The 15,000-nt window shown below is 47.0% G+C and overlaps 1 protein-coding gene across 1 annotated transcript in view; it reads right to left on the bottom strand.

Annotated features, from left to right (window-relative positions):
* Positions 1 to 15,000, bottom strand: part of LOC116053578 (MAM domain-containing glycosylphosphatidylinositol anchor protein 2-like) — a gene marked incomplete at its 5' end in the record, with an annotated part of 69,987 nt that overhangs the window by 24,993 nt on the left and 29,994 nt on the right. The window contains one exon of the mRNA XM_035994950.1: positions 8,591 to 8,739. Coding sequence (XP_035850843.1) covers positions 8,591 to 8,739 — 149 coding nt within the window. The remainder of the gene's footprint in view (positions 1 to 8,590; positions 8,740 to 15,000) is intronic.

The following is a 15,000-nucleotide window of genomic DNA, read 5'->3' as shown; positions in this document are numbered from 1 at the left end:
ATGTCGGCCGCTCGGATGAACGGCGCCGTGGTCATCTTCCTGGACCGAGAGGACAAGGTGAACCAAGTCATCGAGGCAGGCATCACCGTGAGTGAAATGTTTGTTCAGGTGCTACCACTGACACAACCGGCCACCAAGGTAGTCCTGTCAAACGTCCCACCGTTCATCTCTGATGGCTTCCTCAGCAGAGAGTTGTCCAGACACGGGAAGATAGTCTCCCCCGTTAAAAAGATCCTGTCTGGATGTAAATCTCCGTTGCTGAAGCACGTCGTGTCTCACCGCAGACAGCTGTATATGATACTGAACCATCGGAACGAGGAGTTAAACCTCCGGTTCCATGTTAAAGTAGATGATTATGAATACGTGATTTTTGCAACGTCATCAGAGATGAAATGTTTCGGTTGTGGAGAGGTGGGACACACGGTGAGGGCCTGCCCGAGACGAGGTGATCCGAATCCTCCCGGTCCGGGAGCCCCCGCTCCCCCGGGGGAACCGGGTGAGCCGGGGCCGGCGGCCGCGTCCGAGCGGCCGATGACCACTCCGCGCGCTGCACAGCGGCGTGATGATGCCGTGCCCGACCAGACACACGGGGTGAGTAATGTAAATACACCGGGTGTTTGTGTGAATGAAGTGGGAGGGGAGGGTGAGGGAAGTGTGTGTGAGGCAGAGGAAAGTGTTGTGGGTGAAGAAATGGAAAAAGAAAAAAAATTGGGTGAGGATGTGTGTAGGGAGCAGACAGGTGAGATGGAGGAATCAGCTGAGGCTGAGCTACCTGTCCCTGCAGTCGCAGCAGCTGACGCAGAGAGGAGGGAGGAGGTTGTTTTGGATGAAAATGACAAAGTTCTAAATTTGTCTGCAAGGAAAAGGAAAAAAAAAGAGGACCTCAGGAATAGGGGCTCTCAGGCCAAAAAAATGGCAGTGAGAGAGGAGGAAGAAGGGGAGGTGGAGGAGGGAGAGGTGGAGGAGGGAGAGGTGGAGGAGTTAGATATTGAGGAAGATGAGGAAGAAGAGGACTGTACTGCACTCAGTCAGCCTCTGACTGACTCCCAGGTCTCTGTGGGGTCAGTACAAGGAGAACTGTACCAGGTACAACAAATAAGACAGTTCCTCCAGAAAACTAAAAATAGTAAAAACATAAACCTTGAAGACTATTTTGAGAGCAAAAGTGTTTTACTGATCTCAATACGATCTCAGATGAATCTGAGAGGTGAGGGAGGCTTCACTCTACCGGAGTTTTTCCGTTTAAAGAAACTGGTTCTGAGGATCAAACTAGAGCTTTTAAATGATGGAGAAAGTGAGAGAATGTAAGACCGTCCGTTTGTTGTTGGTCTTAATTTTTGTGTCGTTTTTTTGTGTGTCTTTCCTCACATCTGAAATGATGAATAATTTTAAAATCTCCACTCTTAATATAAATGGTGGCAGAGATGTGAAGAAGAGGGCTTGCCTTTTTGAGTTTTTAAAACTTAAAGGAGTTGATATTGCAATGTTGCAAGAAACGCACAGTGAGACTTTAAATGAGACCGACTGGAGGAGGGAATGGGATGGGGAGGTGGTTTTAAGTCATCTTAGCAGCATCAGCGGAGGAGTGGCAGTCCTATTTGCAAGAAACTTTCTACCAAAGTCTCATACTGTAGACGAAAGAATAAAGGGCCGACTCTTAGTAGTCAGAGCCCAGTATGAAGTTTTTAATCTGGTTTTTATAAATGTATACGCTCCAAACTCAGGACCTGATAGAGTTCTTTTTTTAAATGAGCTCAGTACGGTTTTAAGTGAGTGTGAACCAGAGGAGTTTTTATTTTTGGGAGGGGATTTTAACTGTACACATGATGATGATTTGGATCGGAATCATAACGAACCACATGCTGCTTCTAAAAGAGCCATGCAGCGGCTGATGGAGACACATAGTCTCTCAGATGTATGGAGAGACCGCCATGCACAGCAGAGACAGTACACATGGGTCCACAGCAGAGACAACCGGTTAACTATGGCTAGGCTAGACAGGTTTTATTGTTTTAAGCACCATTTTAATGTTTTTAAAGGGTGTACTATATTGCCTGTCGGTTTTTCTGATCATTCATGTGTGTATTGTGATGTTTACATCGCCAATATAAAACCCAGATCTGCGTATTGGCATTTTAACACGGCTTTGCTTTTAGATGCACATTTTAGGGATGTTTTTATTTTTTTTTGGAAAGTTTTTAGAGACAGAAGGAGAGATTTTAGTTCACTGAGGCAGTGGTGGGACATTGGTAAGGTTGAAATCAGGCAGCTTTGTCAGCAGTACACTCTCAATGTTTCTCGAGACATTGCCAAGTCTATGAACGATCTGGAGATAACTATAGTGGACCTGCAGAGTTCTGCAGACTCCACAGGAAATCGAGGCTGTTTTGAAGACCTCAAGTCTAAAAAAGCCGTCTTGGCAGACCTGCTGGGCATGAGAGCACAGGGGGCATTGATCCGGTCCCGTTTTCAGACTGCTGTTTTAATGGACTCTCCAACTAAGTTCTTTTTTAGTTTGGAGAAGAAGAATGGGCAGAGCAGGATGATTCATGCTCTGAGATCAGCAGGAGGACAGCTTTTAACGACAGCTTCCCAGATCCGAGAGAGAGCCGTGGACTTCTACTCTGATCTCTACAGCACAGAGTACACAGAGGACAACGAGTCTTTCACCAGGTTCTGCAGAGACCTGCCCACGGTTTCTGGGGACGACAATGAGGAGCTAGAGGGGCCCCTGACGGAGGAAGAGGTTTTTAGAGCTCTACAAGGCATGCAGGGGGGAAAGGCCCCTGGGATTGATGGTCTCCCTCCAGAGTTTTACAAAACTTTCTGGGACATAATGAAAACAGACATTTTAGATGTTTTTATGGAAAGTTTTGATGGCTGCTCGTTACCGCAGAGTTGCAGAAGGGCAGTGCTGACTCTCCTCCCTAAAAAAGGGGACTTGCAGGACATTAAGAACTGGAGGCCAGTCTCTCTGCTGTGTGCAGATTACAAGATGCTGTCCAAAGTCCTGGCATCCAGGCTGAAGCTGGTGTTGGACCGGGTCATCCACAAGGCCCAAACCTACTGTGTGCCCGGCAGGTCTATTATTGACAATGTGTCGTTGATTCGGGATATTTTGGCAGTCTCTGGTTCATTGGGTGTAGACACTGGTCTGGTTTCTTTGGACCAGGAAAAGGCGTTTGACCGGGTTGAGCACCGTTACCTGTGGAAAGTTCTGGAGAGGTTCGGCCTCAGCCCTGGTTTCATCGCCAAGATAAAGGTAATGTATGAGAACATTGAGAGTGTGCTGAAGATTAATGGTGGGTTGTGTAAACCCTTCACAGTAACCAGGGGGATAAGACAAGGCTGCTCGATGTCAGGGATGTTATACGCCTTATCCATTGAACCCATGCTGCATAATGTCCGCTCTGGCATCAATGGCCTGTTTTTACCTGGTTTTACTACACATTTTACTGTATCGGCCTACGCAGACGACATCATAGTTTTTATTAAAAACCAACAAGATGTAGATTGTTTAGGAAGCATTGTTCAGACTTTTAAGGAAATTTCTGCTGCCAAAGTCAACTGGGCCAAAAGTGAGGCCCTGGCAGTGGGGAGCTGGGCTGGAGGCCTCCCTCAGCTTCCTGGTGGGTTGACCTGGAAGAGGGGGGGTTTAAAGTACCTGGGGGTTTATCTGGGGGACCAGAGATCCACGGATAGGAACTGGGAAGGAGTGATTGAGAAGGTGGAGGGGAAGTTGGGAAAATGGAGGTGGTTGCTTCCCCATATGTCCTACAGAGGCAGGGTGCTCATCATTAACAACTTGGTAGCATCCAGCCTCTGGCACAAGTTAAAATGTATGGAGCCCCCTGCTGGTCTGTTAAAAACCATACAGTCGATTATTTTAAAGTTTTTTTGGGACATGATGCACTGGGTTCCCAAATGTGTTTTATATCTGCCAAAAGAGGAGGGGGGGCAGGGTTTGGTGGACTTGGAGAGCCGGACTGATGCTTTTAGATTACAGTTCATACAGAGGTTTTTATATGGAACTGATGATGTCGTCTGGAGGCCAGTAGCCAGCACCATTTTAAGGGGGGTTGCAGGTCTGGGTCTTGATGCTTCTTTGTTTTTAGTGGACTGTGGTTTTATTTCTTTGTGTGACTTGCCTCCTTTTTACCAAGGACTTTTTAAAGCATGGACACGTTTTAAATGGACCAGACTAGAACCTGCAGTATCTCTGTTCTGGCTCCTGGAGGAGCCTCTGGTGTGGGGGGGCCCGGCTGGATCTCAAGGATGGCAGCAGACCTGGACTCACGGAGAGGCTGATGAGGGCTGGAGTGACTACGTTGAAGGGGATCGTGGAGGCTGCAGGTCCTGGCTTCCTGAACACCGAGGCAGTGGCCTCTCTGCTGGGTCTGAGGTCGGCTCGCCACACCAGAATTATTCTGAACGAGTGGATTAACAGACTGGACAAAGGAGAGACAGAGATGCTGCGGGACTATTTTAATGGGACAGAAATGCCCGTTTCTGGAGACCCTTTTCCAGACATTGGTTTTTTAATTAACAACACTGACTCACTAGCACATCATACGCCACGTGTGGCTGATTTCCATATGCAGACTGGGAAAGGTCTGTATAGGAACTGTGTTCTGGCCACCCACAACAAGAAGCTGAGTGTGAGGAAGGACATGGTGTGGAAGGACAGACTGTTGAAAGACAGGAAACCAGTGTGGAGAGTCTTGTACAAGCCTCCCCTAAACAAGAGGTCAGGAGACCTGCAGTGGAGGATCCTCCACGGGGCTCTGGCTGTGAATGTGTTTCTGTCTAAGATTAATCCCACCGTGTCCTCCACGTGTCCATTCTGTCTCCACCCTGAGACCATTAGTCACTGCTATCTGGACTGTTACAGGCTGAAACCTCTTTTTAACATTTTAAAAACTGTGTTTTTAGATTGTGGAGAGGTTTTTAGTGAGACTGCTTTTATTTTTGGTGCTGGCTACAGAAAGAAAAATGCAAATAAGTGGAAAATGTTGAATTTTATTGTGGGTCAGGCAAAAATGTCAATTTATAAAAGTAGGAAAAACCAGATTAAAAGTGTGAGTGGACTAGAGCTGACGAAGCTGTATGTGTCTCTGGTGAAGGCCAGAGTGAGAGTGGACTTCAGGTTCCTCTCTCTGATGAAGGACATGCAGCAGTTTTTAGACCAGTGGTGTTTCTCCACGGCTCTGTGCTCTGTGAAGGACGAGGAGCTCATCTTTCATTCTGTGTTTTTATGAGATTGTTATTTTTAAATGTGGTTTTATTTATTTTTTTGTGCATTTAAAAACAAGTATGATGTTCTGGTAGAAAAGAAAACGTTTTTCTGAAAATAAAGGTTTTGTAAAAATCAAAAAAAATCTCTCTCTCTCCCTCTCTCTCTCTCTCTCTCTCTCCCTCTCTCTGCAGCACACTGCTCTGTATGAATCAAAGGACAGACAGGTTGCCACAGCAACAAGCCCTCCTCCTCCTCCTCCTCCTCCTCCTCCTCCTCCTGTCCATGTCCAGAACTTTGTGCTGCAACATTTTATTGCTTCAGATCATTTTAGGGCCTTCTCACACCTGGAAGTCCAGACCATGGCTCATGTCTCTGTTACATCGGTACATCTGATCCGGATCACACCGCAGTAAGACCTCTGCTAGGGTTGGGTACCGAAACCCGGTTCCACTATTAAAATGCCATATTTTCCCTCTGGGCTCACCAAAACAGACGTAAAAGCATAATAACCATTTACTGCACGTGATCGCTAGTAAACATATTACACTTGCTCTGCTAGTCTATCAATGAAATGATACCTTTTGGCGATGGGAGCTGAAGTAAAAAAGTGTCCATGGGGAGGTCTACAAGCTGAGAGAGGGATTGGGAACTAGCACTATGTACAAAGCTACGAACCTGAAGATATCGAAAATAAGTTCTTTTTGGGATGCCAAATTTAGCTGATAACTGCTGAAAAGAGGCAAAAACGCCATCAATGTACGAATCGTTGAATGATTTAATGCCAAAACTGGACCACATGGAGAATTCTCCATCTGCCAGAGAGGGTACAAGCATGGTTTGACGTCTGAGTTGATTCCAGATTTTTAGAGTCGACTAGAGGACTATCGTTCAGGACAAGACCCTGTAGCCCGGTGGTGGGGGAGGCGGGGCAGAATCCCCAAATTGTCTGCCCTTTCAAACTCCTCCCTGTGTGTCCAGGCCTCTTGGACGCCATCTGAGAGAGTTTTCTCCTGTGCAGGACATGCCATAAGTCAGGAGAGCGCGTTGTTGTGAAGCGAGACACGGGAACTTTCTTTCTGCAGCATTTATTCAGAGACAAACGGAAACCTACGCTGTACATTTACTACCACTTAACAAATAAACTGCTGATGTATTCTCAGCTCTGACAGCCGACAGCTGTCTGCTCTGAGCGCTGACACCATTTCTCTCTCTCACGTACACACTAAGGACGGTTACACACTGGATGCGTCGCGTGAGCGTGGCGTTTCTGTTGCGTCTCAGAAGCGTGGCGGCTGCGTGGATTTTTCTGTGTCCTACACACCAGAAGCGTGTCTGACGCGGCGCTGCTCCTGCTGCTAGGTACAGGGAGGGCTGATCTCGGGACGTAGCGCCGACACATTCAAACTCTGAAAAATGGGTAAGTGGTCTGTCTGTTTATAACAACTCTAGCTGTAAAGAGCCTATAGAGCCTCTCTGATGTTGGACCGTCACTCAGAACACACACTACGTTGTTATTGTAGCCTATCCTTCCCTTTATATATCAGCGTGTTCCACGTATGGAGAGAGAGTTGTTAAACATAAATATATAGCTACTGATCTGATTAAAGTAAGACATTGATCTTAATTGACATTATCTACATTGATGTGAAAACCTCGAGACTTTCAAACATCAAGATGTCATTTATTAATATGCATTCGTGTCTAAATGACATATAAACATATTTTCCTATTCTATGTTGCCTGGAAACGCTTCCAACACGCTCGCGTCTCGCGTGAAAAATAGCCGTCGGTTCTATTTCTAGCAGACACGCGTGTCACGCAGGCAGTGTGCACGCTCTAACCTGTTACCATGGGAGCCGAAATATGAACGGACACGCCACGCAGCTGACACGCTCACGCCACGCATCCAGTGTGTAACCGGCCTAAGCACTCAGCAGTTCCTTTAAGGAGCTTCCCCGGTCTTATAACACCAAGATATCCTGCCAGAGCTTCCTGTATTTGGTCAGAAAGTCCGAACCATGGTTCAGTTTGATCCAGACCAAGACTACCTCTTTTGGTCGGACCAAATTTCGGCCAGTGTGAAAAGGCCCTTAATTAATGCTACGTTTACACGTGGCCGGCTATTTTCATAAACGGACATTTCAACCTCTCCGTTTTCAAAAATAACATTGTGCACAGCTGTCAGTTTTCAGTGTTGTAAGTGTTCATTTACACGTTCCCGAGTATATATGCCGCCAATGCAGTCAAGAGCACGCCAGACCTGTAGGTGGCGGTGTAACGAGAAGCTCAAGCCCACATTAGCCTATCAGAATCCCGAAAATAGCAACAACAGCAACGAATCACTTCCTCTTTCTCTCTCTCGGCTGCCTAAACCTCCGTTTGTCTCAGTCTACATGCAAACATGCAAATGGAGTTTTCCAAAATTTCCACTCTGGCCGGAGTTTTTAGAAAGAATCGTTTTCAGAGACAAATTCTCCGTCTGCGTGTAAACGAAGGGCACAAACAAAAAGAAATGTCTCAGTTTTTCAAAATAACCATGTATGTGTAAACAGGGTATAAAACCTCAAACGTCAGATAAAGTTGATCTACGACTGAACACCTGAACATTTAAAAAGATATAACATATATATATATATAGAAGTATATATACAGTAGGGCTGTGCTCGATTGAAGGAATTCTTAGTCGACTAACACTCATTCAATTGTATCGACTAATCTGTAAATCTGAGTTTCTCCGCAAAGAGTGATGCAAAAGCACCACTTTAATTCTTGTTTGCCAGAGATGTGCTCGTACGGTTCATTCAGCATGAAAAAAACCATAAAACGTGACTAATCGACTAAAGAAATCTAAGTTGACTAAGACCAAAATGACCGATTAGTCGACTAATCGACTAAGAGGGAGCAGCCCTAATATACAGAACATGTTACTTCTGCCAGCTTGATTTGTGCTGGATCGGCTGCCGTTTGACATGCAGTTTTAGATCACGACGCCTGATTGTGTCTGTGTCTCTTTGTGTGTGTGTGTGTGTGTGTGTCTCTCTTTGTGTGTGTGTGTGTGTGTGTGTGTGTGTGTGTGTGTGTGTCTGATTGATCCACGATTTGGCTGGTGGACATATTGCTCTCTGGTCTGAAGATTTGGTCGGCTGTGTCGGCTAAGATTTACCAACATGGCAGCTTTCAAAAGGTCTAAACATTACAGCGGAGTTCAGGCTGTTTGCCTTCACTGTTTGTACTTATACTACGAAAAGTAATGATTAATTTGTATATAATCCGTAATGGTGAGCCAGCACGTGCACGGAATAAAGAGCGACAAAGTAATAATATAATAATAATAGTAATAAATCTTGCACTGACCTGTCTGATCCCGAGTCTGTAGGCCAGGATCCGGTCCACGGCGTTGGGCTCCATCTGCGTCCACTGCAGCTTGAAGCCGTAGACTCGAGGTTTGTTCTGCCACAGAGCGCTGTACGTGTCGTAGTAAAACTCGGGAGCGTAGGCCTTCCCTAAAACACAAAGGGGTGTGAGGTCACACAGGGCAGAGGCCTCAACTACCACTACCAGGGTGCATTTAGGTAACAAACACCCAATCACAGAGCTTCACATTATGTGACGTAGGCTCCAGTAACGGTGAGAATCTGAAAGATTAGAAAGCTGATCAAACATTGTGACAAGAAGAAAGAGAAGAGAAAGAAATGATGAAACAGCAAAAAAAACAAAGAAAAGTGTGTGTTGAACAAAAGAGAACACTGACCCCAATATTGGACCAAACCAGGGCTAAAACAAGAGAGAATATTGGACCCAACCAGGACTAAAACAAGAGAGAATATTGGACCAAACCAGGGCTAAAACAAGAGGGAATATTGGACCCAACCAGGACTAAAACAAGAGAGAATATTGGACCCAACCAGGACTAAAACAAGAGAGAATATTGGACCCAACCAGGGCTAAAACAAGAGAGAATATTGGACCCAACCAGGGCTAAAACAAGAGAGCATATTGGACCCAACCAGGGCTAAAACAAGAGAGAATATTGGACCAAACCAGGGCTAAAACAAGAGAGAATATTGGACCAAACCAGGGCTAAAATACTGGAGAATATCGGACCCAACCAGGGCTAAAACAAGAGAGAATATTGGACCAAACCAGGGCTAAAACAAGAGAGAATATTGGACCAAACCAGGGCTAAAATACTGGAGAATATTGGACCCAACCAGGGCTAAAACAAGTGAGAATATTGGACCCAACCAGGACTAAAACAAGAGAGAATATTGGACCCAACCAGGGCTAAAACAAGAGAGCATATTGGACCCAACCAGGGCTAAAACAAGAGAGAATATTGGACCAAACCAGGGCTAAAACAAGAGAGAATATTGGACCAAACCAGGGCTAAAATACTGCAGAATATCGGACCAAACCAGGGCTAAAACAAGAGAGAATATTGGACCAAACCAGGGCTAAAATACTGCAGAATATCGGACCCAACCAGAGCTAAAACAAGAGAGAATATTGGACCAAACCAGGGCTAAAACAAGAGAGAATATTGGACCAAACCAGGGCTAAAATTCTGGAGAATATGGGACCCAACCAGGGCTAAAACAAGAGAGAATATTGGACCCAACCAGGACTAAAACAAGAGAGAATATTGGACTAAACCAGGGCTAAAACAAGAGAGAATATTGGACTCAACCAGAACTAAAACAAGAGAGAATATTGGACCAAACCAGGGCTAAAACACTAGCCTGACAAGCCAGCCCCACATCCAGATGTTGGGTCTGGGAACTCCCCATTGGCCGGGCTCAATCCGAGGGGCGGGATAAACGGTTGTTTTTCAAATTCCCTCTGCACGCAATAGGATAGCTCTACAACCAATCAGAGCAACGCTAGTTGATAGATTCAACTTTAAACTCTGAACACATCTTCCTTTTTTAAGAATGACTTCAATGACAGCAGCAGCAGCCATAAGCCCCGCCCACCGACTCTATACATGATGTGATTGGCCCGGCCAGAGTTTGGTTTTCCAGCTTGCAAGCCAACGGAGAATTGCTAGACGAAACTAGGGTGTGTCTAGATTTCTAGGCTAAGGAAAATGCCGGGGCTAAAACACTGGAGAATATTGGGACAAACCAGGGCTAAAACAAGAGAGAATATTGGACCCAACCAGGGCCACAACACTAGCCTGACAAGCCAGCCCCATATCAAGATGTTGGGTCTGGGAACTCCCCATTGGCAGGGCTCAATCCGAGGGGGCGGGATAAACGGTTGTCTTTCAAATTCCCTCTACACGCAATAGGATAGCACTACAACCAATCAGAGCAACGCTAGTTGATAGATTTAACTTTAGACTCCGAACACATCTTCTATTTTTAAGAATGACTTCAGTGCCGTTCTTTGTTCTTTTCTCAAAGAAAAGCTGAACTCTGCCTGACCAGAGTTTGGTTTTTCCAGCTCGCAAGCCAACGGAGAGTTGCTAGACGACCCTGGCTGCAAATTACATTTGCTGCCGCTAGCGTGGTCTAGATTAAGGAACATGCCAGGGCTAAAACACTGGAGAATATTTGAATAAACCAACCACCATGTAGACGAAGAGGAAGCCCATTCAGAGAAGGAAATGTTGGAGTGAATAACGGAGACATCCAATCAGTTTGAATATCAGGGACTCTGCTATAATCTGAAGTGAGACTGATGGAAACATGAATAATGCAAACAGGAAGGTGAATCTATTCTGCTGCTTCGACTCAGAGACAGACACTGAACTTTAGTTCCCTTGTTTCAGTGAAGGTGTGAGAAACAGTCTTCCAGTCTGGCGAGTCGTCACGTTGGAATTTTGTCTCAGGGTTTGATGTTAGAGTTTCACTTCTGCTCTGTCATTTATTCTGCAGCTCTGCTGCCATCTCAGCACCGTGTTCACACCTGATTAACAACACAAACTTCACCTCAGCAGCGAGTGACGAGCCCGACATAATCGGCATCATTTTCCATCAGCTCTCCATCCCGAGCTTACAACTTCCCTCCTTTAACGGCTTTCTGCTGCTGCCTGCACAACGCGCTGATGCTCGCCGTGTGGCGTGATAAGAGGCTTAACGCTGCCGTGGAGTTTACAGAGAGAGAGAGAATCGCAGCGCTGACAGGGCGTCTCTACAGGGACGCTTTCATCATGGACTCACAGCACAAAGTCACATCCACATCACATATTAATGTACTTGGACAATTATGTACAATAATTACTTGGTGCAATAATTTCCCTAGGGATGAATAAAGTATCCATCCATCTATCTATCTAATTTATCAGTTACATGTGCAATATCTGTAATTATTCACTGCTGTTACTTATATTCACACTTTACTTTGATCGGATACTTGTATTTGCTCAGATAATAGAGCTGCACACCGGTTTGTTGTTTACTAAAGTAAACAAAGCAGGGATGCACCGAATCCAGGATTCGGCTTCGGCTTCGACCTGGCGGTGAGTTTGTGGCACAGGGCGGTACATCCAGGCAGTCTGGCGTTGCGTTTGTGGTGCAGGGCGTGTGCATCCAGGCAGTCTGGCGGTGCATTTGTGGTGCAGGGCGTGTGCATCCAGGCAGTCTGGCGTTGCGTTTGTGGTGCAGGGCGTGTGCATCCAGGCAGTCTGGCAGTGCGTTTGTGGCACAGGGCGTGTGCATCCAGGCAGTCTGGCGGTGCATTTGTGGTGCAGGGCGTGTGCATCCAGGCAGTCTGGCATTAGGTTTGTGGCGCAGGGCGTTTGTGGATAACAGGCGGTGATCACTACAAGCCGACGTACATGATCGGGGTAAGGTAAACGGGGTGAATGCCAAACCCCGATCAGTTAAGAAATGCCATAATCGGCTCCGATCCAGTACTGTGATCGGGACATCCATAGTTCACTCTGAGATACAATAGAATTCGGCTGTCGCGTGTCTTCATTCCCTCCCTCTTGTGTTCCCGGTTGAACCATCAAAGAAAAGGTAACAATGCAGAGAAATCTGCGGAGCAATCTGATTTTAAAAATGTACCGTAAGACACAGCTCTGTGCCTATGTTATCTCCTTACATATACCTACGCTCTCCGTCTCTGCTAGATTGGGAATGATTGAGATTTCTCTTGGCACAGCTACCAGAAGACTTCCAACTTTCAGACAGGTTGCTCACGTCACATCTACGTCTTCAAGCTCAGTTGGAGGCTGCTCAGTAACGCTCAGCCATCACCGGGAAAGAGACTTCACTGGTCTCCGTCCAGAGACACGGGACCTGCTGGTCCAGTTTATATACAGTCTATGGGTGAAATTAGAAAGCTAATGTTAGCTAACGAGCAGCAGCCGAGTAGGGTTCGGTTCGATGGAAACAAATTCTAAGGTTCGGCAGAAACTGAACCTCGTCAAAAAGCCCAATATTCAGCCGAATCCGAACCCGAATCCTGGATTCGGTGCATCCCTAACTGTACGTCCACACCGCCGCCGACTTGAGCTGCAAAGAAGCTCTGGCCGCCCGGTCGAGGACGCTGGTCAGAAAGTCCGGGGAAGCTGTTTGAGGCTTTGGCCGCTCTGACGTAGCAGCATTCTATGTTCATCATGGAAAAAGATCAAGCAGCCACTGCACGGCCAATACACTGACACTAGAAACCTTTTATAAATGACATATATAATGACAGAATGTGTATTGGTTGTTGGTCGCAGTGGTGTCTGTTAGCAGTTAGCTCGCTCGTTAGCCGCTGAACCGCAGCAGCGTGCAGGCAGAGCGAGCAGCCGCCAGCTGTTGATCCGTGCAGGACTTCACCGTGAGCGGACTGTTTAGAGACCATGTGACCGGCAGGTAACGTTAACTGGTCCCTATACGCAAATATCATAAATGATAGGGAACCCAGCAACGGCCATGATGAGCTTCTCCTCCTTTTTCTCTGAACTAATGTTTTGGTAGGAACCAAAGTTTACATCGTATGTTTCTCTGGAATCAGCCAGCGTGAAGGACGTCTATATTCTGATTGGTTGCCGCTGAACCGTGTCATAGCTCATTACCATAAAGTTGACCTACTTTCAACTTTCTGATTGACGCTCTGGTCGCTCAAAACGCCCAAAATGTGACGCCGACAGATTTTCCGCTCCTTGCAGCTGAGAGAAGCAGCTTCCATTGGAAATGAATGACTTCCTGTATCTTTAGAAGATCAAGTCGGCGGACATAAAATCTTAAAACTGATGGAAGATTTGAACAAAAAAGGTCGAGGATTCACAGTTAATGGAATACAATTTTCAAGAAATCCACATTTAAATAATGCAGAACGGTGTCAGGAATCAACAATACGCAGCAGAAGAGAAACATGAAATATATTTCATTCCAATATATAGAAGTGTGTTAGCTGTTGACTCAACAGGAAGTTCCTAATCTTCCTGCAGAGACTAAAGTGTTTGTTGTCACTTCAGATGTTTGAGGGGATGTGAAGGTTTCCTGGAGAGCATTATTATTTATGACTTCCCCCGAGGAAACTCTCGCTGATTCTCTGCTTCAGTGTGCCAACACACAGGATTTAAAGACGAAGATGAACTCAAATTAATCTGTGTGTTCTCGTCCTCCAGATGTAAACAGCTCAGAGTTCCCTTCAGTCTCCTTTCAGACCTTTAGTCTCCAGTTAGTAGACACGAGTTCAGGTCTCAAGTCATTTACACAAGATGAAATTATGTTTGAAGTAGTTTAACACTTTTCTCGTCAGGTCTTGTTACCTCCAGTAACTCAAGTCTAGTTTCAAGTCCTAAACACACCAAGGGGTACTCTAGAGGACTGTAGGGGGTACGTGTCCCCCTAGGGGTACTCTGGAGGACTGCAGGGGGTACGTGTCCCCCTAGGGGTACTCTGGGGGACTGCAGGGGGTACGTGTCCCCCTAGGGGTACTCTGGGGGACTGCAGGGGGTACGTGTCCTCCTAGGGGTACTCTGGAGGACTGCAGGGGGTACGTGTCCCCCTAGGGGTACTCTAGAGGACTGCAGGGGGTACGTGTTCCCCTAGGGGTACTCTAGAGGACTGCAGGGGGTACGTGTTCCCCTAGGGGTACTCTAGAGAACTGCAGGGGGTACGTGTCCCCTTAGGGGTACTCTTGAGGACTGCAGAGGGTACGTGTCCCCCTAGGGGTACTCTGGAGGACTGCAGGGGGTACGTGTCCTCCTAGGGGTACTCTAGAGGACTGCAGGGGGTACGTGTTCCCCTAGGGGTACTCTAGAGAACTGCAGGGGGTACGTGTCCCCCTAGGGGTACTCTAGAGAACTGCAGGGGGTACGTGTCCCCTTAGGGGTACTCTAGAGAACAGCAGGGGGTACGTGTCCCCTTAGGGGTACTCTGGAGAACTGAGGGGGTACGTGTCCCCCTAAGGGTACTCTGGAGGACTGCATGGGGTACGTGTCCCACTAGGGGTACTCTTGAGGACTGTAGGGGATACGTGTCCCCCTAGGGGTACTCTAGAGGACTGCAGGGGGTATGTGTTCCCGTAGGGGTACTCTGGAGGACTGCAGGGGGTACGTGTCCCCCTAGGGGTACTCTAGAGGACTGCAGGGGGTACGTGTTCCCGTAGGGGTACTCTGGAGGACTGCAGGTGGTACGTGTCCCCCTAGGGGTACTCTGGAGGACTGCAGGGGGTACGTGTCCCCCTAGGGGTACTCTGGAAGACTGCAGGGGGTACGTGTCCCTCTAGGGGTACTCTGGAGGACTGTAGGGGGTACGTGTCCCCCTAGGGGTACTCTGGAGGACTGCAGGGGGTACGTGTCCCTCTAGGGGTACTCTGGA

This window comes from Sander lucioperca, chromosome 18 (genome assembly GCF_008315115.2).
Source record: "Sander lucioperca isolate FBNREF2018 chromosome 18, SLUC_FBN_1.2, whole genome shotgun sequence".
In the NCBI taxonomy this organism is placed as follows: Eukaryota; Metazoa; Chordata; class Actinopteri; order Perciformes; family Percidae; genus Sander; species Sander lucioperca.
The sequence above is the reverse complement of the archived record's forward strand: the minus strand, read 5'-3'. Positions and strand labels throughout refer to the sequence as shown.